The sequence below is a fragment of the Limulus polyphemus genome, unplaced genomic scaffold (genome assembly GCF_000517525.1).
Source record: "Limulus polyphemus unplaced genomic scaffold, Limulus_polyphemus-2.1.2 Scaffold685, whole genome shotgun sequence".
In the NCBI taxonomy this organism is placed as follows: Eukaryota; Metazoa; Arthropoda; class Merostomata; order Xiphosura; family Limulidae; genus Limulus; species Limulus polyphemus.
In genome coordinates, this window is record NW_013666295.1 from 391,405 (window position 1) to 398,875 (window position 7,471).

The 7,471-nt window shown below is 30.7% G+C and overlaps 1 protein-coding gene across 2 annotated transcripts in view; it reads right to left on the minus strand.

Moving 5' to 3' along the window:
• Nucleotides 1–7,471, minus strand: part of LOC106459946 (dnaJ homolog subfamily C member 16-like) — a 153,401-nt gene that overhangs the window by 72,665 nt on the left and 73,265 nt on the right. For both annotated transcript variants that reach the window (XM_013919618.2, XM_022386521.1), the window contains exon 4: nt 225–358. In XM_013919618.2, the coding sequence (XP_013775072.1) occupies nt 225–358 (134 nt within the window). The remainder of the gene's footprint in view (nt 1–224; nt 359–7,471) is intronic.

Genomic DNA, 7,471 nt, shown 5'->3' on the forward strand with positions numbered 1-7,471 from the left:
TAAGGACTTGTGTCGCTTAAGTTTCATCGGAACGAAGTTACGGAAAATCAATTAACAAACGGAGACGTAACAACATTATTTAACCTTAGTGGGTTTTTCTAATCATTCAAAAATATAATCATGATACAAATATGAAAATGCAATTAACAATAATATGTTTGTACTTATCACACCAATAAAAAAAAAACAATTTTATTAACAATAGCATAACTTTTCTAACCTACCTATTGGTTCCAGTTCTGAGGCTATCTTTTGCCAGATAGGTTCAGTGTGAATACAAGGTGCACACAGCTGATCATAGAAAAAGATAAGGTAAGGTCTTATTGTGCTTGCTGGAATGATGTGGTTCTCATATGCTCTGCAAATCAATATGGTCATAAAGTCACAAGAGATTCAAAGAATAATTCAAAGTTTATATATTTTTCAACACTCATAAAATGTTCTAACATGATAAAACTTGTCCTCTATGTGTGAATTAATAGTTTCAATTGTACAGCATCATATTGGTAAAATACTGAAAAAATTCATTTGATGCGTGCATAGATTATCATACCACTTGACATATTCAAAGGAGGAGTTAAAGAAAAATGAGAACAAACATACACCAGTGGTGGTGTAAACACTGGCAACCAGACATTGTTTATCAACAAAACACTGATCTATTGTTCCATGAGCTTCATCATGCCACTCTTGATAAAATGCAAGAGTGATGTAATGAATATTATTTGTCTGGAAGTTTTGTTCATGCAGGCTTTCCTTGAGAGGAATAAAAACATACTGAAAATGTAGGGTGCTAGTTTAGAATTAAATTTAGAAAAACAAACAAAAAAAACATAAAACGATTGTCTTAATTTCGCATTTAAGTATTATACAACTAAATACAGCATAATATTCAAACCAATATCACTTGCAGTTGGAAGTTAGTAATTATGCAGAGCACCATCTATCATGGAAACACAAAACACATGATGCTGGTAATAGTGGCATGGATAATGACCTATTAAATATAGTACTTTGTAGCCTGCAATATACTCATAACTCAACAATGAAGAAGAAAATACTATTTTTTTCTGAATACTCTTCATAATCTACGAGACAGATAACATTCAAATTAGAATAATTATTTTGTTTGCAACCTGTACCATGTTTAGAAAGAATTTTTTCAGTGGTACCAAAACTGAACACACTTAATGGCATTTGAACCAATTCAAAAACTCACCATAAGAAATTTAAATTACTTGCCAGATTATTTAATTCTTCAGTAGTTTTCAGTTGTGTTGGTAATCATGTACTAGATTTAGCATTTCAACAAAGACATGACCTGTACACTTTATTCAGTAACTTATCTAATTCTCCATTAGTATTGTGTGATAATAGGCATTGATAATAGAGTAGACTAGACTTAGGTCTTCAACAAAGACATGATCTTTATGCATTAATTAGCAATTTAATTCACCATTAGCTTTGAGTATGGTAACAGCCATGCACTAGATTAATCAATTCAACAATGACATGGTCTGTACAAGAATAAATACTCATATACTCATTATACTTGTAAAAACCAAGCACAAGACAAAAGAAAGAGATGATGAGCCAGAATAATTCAAATAATTAAATATGTGGGTTATGAGTATATAACAGAGATTAGCCAAGTTCCAAAATGTAAAACTCAAAATTTATATTGCCTGGCATTCGTAGGATATATAAACATTTTAAGGTACATACGTTAAAATTCTAAATGTCCGAAAAGCAAAAGCTTTCTTATTTATTACTTTATTTTCAGAAAGTTTCTTTTGTGTGATGCATCACAAACCGCTGTCTTTTAGTGCAAGTAATTTATCCAAAAGAAGCAGAAAGTAACTGATTACAACTTAAAACTGAGCGAATATAAAAATGTATAAAAAATGAGTGAATATAAATACTGGTTGCAACTTATAATTGTGTTAAAAATATTTGAAAAAGTATTTAAAAGTTTATTTGAAATAATTTACTTTGCATCTTTCAATACCCAAAAATAAGTCAAAAGATTTTTTTAAAATTTGTTCCATATTTATTTCAAGGGTTAGGGTCATATGCTATGTTGAACATAAACATGACAACTAAGATCAATTTTGTCACATACAATTTTGTACTACATACTCAACAGAGCATGTAATGGTTTTTGGAAATTTTTTATTCCTATTAAAATACACTTGACCAGAACTATGTTAAAATATATGATTATTAAACACTAATGTGCCCTGCAGAAGATAAATGTGTTACAATGCCTGTTCTACTCATAAGAAATAAATACATATGAAATCAGACTTAATCAACTAATAATAAAGGGACCTTTAGTTGACAGTAAGAAATTATGTATCTAGATGATGATTTTATTATGTTACATACAATATCATTTAAAGTTTTGAGTACACCTTTAGCATGTGAGGTATGCATACATATGATGCATTTCCTTTCTTCTTATCTTACAGCAGAAATTTATAAAAATAAAGGTTTATTTAGTCTGTACCTATGCAGATTTTGCATACTACATGGCTTAGAAAACTTAAGTTGACTTTGTTCCATTGTTGTTCTCTAGAGATGATACCTACTCTGCTCTTTGCAGAATACTGTGTAACATTTCACATTGTGTAAGAATGTAGATGCTAGAAATGTCCTTCACTGGTAGGATAGATAATATCTAGATATTAAGGATTTCTTAATGTTGAATGATAATGACCAGTCACATGGGTAGTATTGGTCAGTATGGGTAAATCTGACATTTTGTATTAACCACCCAGCCCATATCCATCAAAGTAACCATGAGAACAGTTATACAATAACTTTTGATAGTGTAGAAGTACCTTCATGAAATTTCACAGACTGTCAGAATTGTTACAAGGCTTTCATACAAAAATACCAGATTTTTAAATTAAGTCTTAAGATTTCTTAATTGAAGATTTACTCATGAATAATTTTCATTTGGAATGCTGACTATTTAACATGTAAAGTAATTTTGATTTGAAGATTACAAATACTTTATTCATCTGAAAATTTTCAAATTACAGTTGCAAAATTTCAATAATTTCCTAATAACCTCCAGATAACTATCAAACGTTTTTTAATAGAAAAACTTTATATTCTTTCCAGGACTTTTTTTCTGGGGGTATGCAGTGGTATGCCATACTGGCACCTTTTTTGATAAATAGAAAAATAAAAGTTGTTTATAAAAACCCCACTATATTATTATCAAAGTGCAAATTTTGATAATAATTTTGTGATCATCTTAAGAAAATGAAATTCAAATTTTTTATATGTTTTATAAAACAATTAGAATGTCACATTCTAATTGTTACATTCTGAATGTAATATTTATTATGTATATATATATATATATAATAAAGTAGAATAGTAGATATGAAATGATTTTGAAATATAAAAATGTGAATATATTTCAATATTTTTGTGCATGCCTATAATTTTCAGTATAGCAGACTAGTAACAATCAGTGGAGCGTAAACTTAGCTGTCAGTGTGCTAATCTGCACTGTGTCACCGTGTGTGTTATATTGTGATAAACTTGTTGCTGTGTATACTGGAGCTGTTATACTTTATACAATGAAAAGAATCATGAATTATTTTTCACCCCATGCTTAAAAGAAAGAAAGAAATTCAATGATAATGAAGAAGAAACTAATAAGCTGGAATTAACTACCACTCTTTCGGCATCTTTGTCTTCTAGTGTTGAAGAACAACTGGCCTAGCTGTTGGACTTCAGAACAAAAAAGTTCATTTTGCAAAAAATATGACTGGCTATCTATACAAAATAAAAAACTTGGTTGTAGGCCATGCCAAAAAGTTGGGATGCTTGGAATCAAGACAAAAATAGTTTCTGCAGTATGGCAGGATTATGAAGCATTGGTGCTTCATTTTATAAATGCTAAGAATGATTGTACCAGAGACAAGAAAGATAGAAGCATATACGAAGAATTGCAAAGGAAGATTACATCTGTAGAATTTGTTTAGACTTAGAATTATGTGTGATGCACTTCAAGAACTGTCCAAACTACGCTTAGATCTGCAAGAACATAACAAGGATTTGTTCAGAGCCAACAACAAGATTAAAAGTCTTGTTCAAGTTATTGAAGAAAGATGAGAAAATCCTGGACAATATTAAGAGAAATCTGTCACTGCTGCTAATTGTCTCATATTTCAAGAGGTTTCTATCCACAAAAAAAGATAGACAAAAGGACCCTGCAATCTGTCCAAATGCATTTTATGTAAACCTGAAAATATCTATAGAAAAGAGACTGCTTGATGCAGAAGAAGCTGATTTACCAAAATGGGCCCCAGTGCTAGATCTAAAACAGTAGCCAGGAGACTTACAGAAGCATTTAACATTTGGTTACACAGAAATAAGAAATTTGTTCAAAAGATTTGAACTGAATGAAAGGGAGATGATTCATGGATTCTGAGAATACCTGGAGAAAAAACAAATTCTGGATGTCAGGGTTTTATGGATATGTGGGCTGGGATTCTTCTGCAGTAGGTGTCTATGACTTGTTGGCAATAAATTCAAACAATAAACAACAAGCACACAATCCACTTGTTTTAAAATAATATATTTCAAAACAAGTCAAACATATGTACAAAATTTTTTACACTATAAGAAATCATTGTTTTATCTAAAACTCTAAATAATTACCTTTTCTTGTCAAAAGTTCACTCAGGCTGATTCAGTTACTTTGAATCCAATTGACAAGATGACTTATTTTTTCTTTATCTTCTTTTCTCACAATACAAATCAGTGAATAATTCACTTACATTACTCTGTGGGTTATCACACTTGTATCCTGAACTTTAAATAATTGTCTCCTTTATGTCGAAGTCCACACAGATGGGTTCAATTACTTTAGAACACCCTTTAACCAGACAAATTATTTTCCTTATCTTTATTAAACTGTGAATTATCACCCATTATGGCTAATCACTCACATGCCAGCTAACTTCACATTTTCTAACTTTTTTCTGACCGAACTGCACTTTTTCTTCACTTGCTTGGTAACCTATATTTATACGTTGCCCAACTGAGGCCTCAAACTTTCTCTAAACTAGGGAGGTGGCACTGTAAGGTAACAATACTCAGTTAAGGTAATGAGAAAAATACTGAAGATTCAAGTGTGACGTCAACAATATTAGTAAAACCTAGCCAACAATGTAATTGTAAACACAAAGTGCGACTTGTACAGAGTTATGCAACCAAACTTGTCATAACTATCGCCTTTAAAATAATTACTTTTAACTCTCTTGTTATGAAAAGTAGATTAAATATCAAATCACCAAATAAACTAAATAATAACTCTTAAACTAAATAGTCTTGTATATCCAACACTGGACAAATTACTTCTACTGAAATATACTCTTGACACCATTCCAATTACCTCAAATGAGTGTGAAAAGGGTTTTTCACAGATGAACCTTATTGTAACTTCATCAAAAACTTCTTTGTTAACAAAAACAATATCAGCACTGATGTTGATCAGTATCATTGGGTCTCCTCTAACTCAGTTTGATCCAACAAAATATGTTCAGTCTTGGCTGCTTTGTGGCCAACATTATGCAAGAAACACCAAAAGCAAGCACTGAAATTGAGACACTGAACCCCCTCAAGGCATGACTCAAATTTGGAGGCTCTTGTGAAACTTGTCTGAAGTTGAATTCATTTTTCATTATTTCAATTTTTGTTGTGCACTTTTCTTAAAAAAAAAAAGTTCCACATCTAGAGGTTTATTTTTTTCAAAAACTTAAAAAGTATCGCAACCCTGTCACATCTTCACATTTGTGCACTACCACCTTTTTTTCCAGAGAAAGAGCACTGATTTTTATCTATTTTATCCCTGTATGGGGTTGGTTAACTTGACTGACTTTGTAACCACCATAACAAATCATGAAATAGATCTAAATTACAGTTTTTCATTCTAGAATGACTGCAAATTGTAACAGGATACTAAAAATGTTTATTCTAAATAGCTCAAATCTCATAACAGTACAAATCTATATAAATTTATTAATTTGTTTGTTTAATTGACCTTTGAACAGTGTCTGACTAACAAAAGTGCCACATTAGTTTCAAATTACATGGCATACATGCAGCTCACATTAACATATCAAATAGCATAAAACTGGCCTTAGCTTTGTACAAGCACATTAGTATTTTGTAAAATACAATCACATTTTGGTTATAATATGTTACATATATTACATATTCACACACATATTATTTACAAATAAATTCTTAAATTTCAATTATTTTTTTTAAAACATGGAACAGTAAATTAAAAAACATATAGAAAACAATGATCTCTACATACAATGTTTCTAAGTTTCTTTGTAGTTTGCAGTCACCTGTCTTAACTTGCTAAGCTTCTTTCAATCACGCATGTGGAGGATATAAAAAATAGTAATTTTTGTAGGTTCTATATATGAGTTTTGAAATAACAAGGAGTAAACAGAACAGAAAGTTTGCTTTTGATTGGTTATAAACTTGTTACTGAGCTAGCTCTCCCTAATATAGAAGTTACATATTAGAGGGAAAGTAGCTATTTAACACTACCCATTGCCAACTCTTGGGATACTCTTTTACCAAAAAAATAATAGGACTGACCAGTAAATTATAACACCCCACAGCAAAACAGGTGAGCATATTTGGTAATAGGGATTCAAACCCTCAACCCGCAGATTGTGAGTCAAGCACCTGAACTACTAAGCCATGCCGGGCCCTTCAAATAGTACATTGAATTCAATTGGGTATTTTAACTATTGCATTAATGCACATGAAAAAGAAACTATTATCTGTATTGTAGAGTATTTAAAGAGTTTTCATTTTATTTTACATGTCTGTGTAGCATTTTATACTACCTCCTGTTAAATAGGATATGTTGTCATTGTTGAAATGATTCTTATATTTATGTAATCTTCTATGTTTAAGGGCATTTTGTATATGTCCATATGTGTACCTTTTGTCTTTGTCAAAGGATTTATTTTTTCTTATGTATTATTTACCTGTTAAAAGGTTTTCTTGTATATTGACATTATTTTCTTTTGTCTAACCTTCTCTATACAAGCTTGATCACATTGACCAACGTTGCAGCAACATGGTAATCATGAAACTATACATATTATAATAATTAATGTGTTAAGTGTATCTTCATGAAATCTGTGAAGATTTTAGCAAACATTTCAATCTGTTGTACAAATAAAAATCAAGTATTTCTACTAATGATTTGTCTGTGAATTTATGAAGCCTTTAATGAGTCAAATTCGAATTCGATGACGAGGAACCCACTTTGAGACTAATAATGGCTGGAGATGGCTTGAATGGGTAATGAAGAAAAACTTTAATATAACAATAAATGTACAACGTTTCGACAAGGTTTTGTCATCATCATCACCTGATGATGACAAAAACCTTGTCAAAAACGTTGTACATTTAT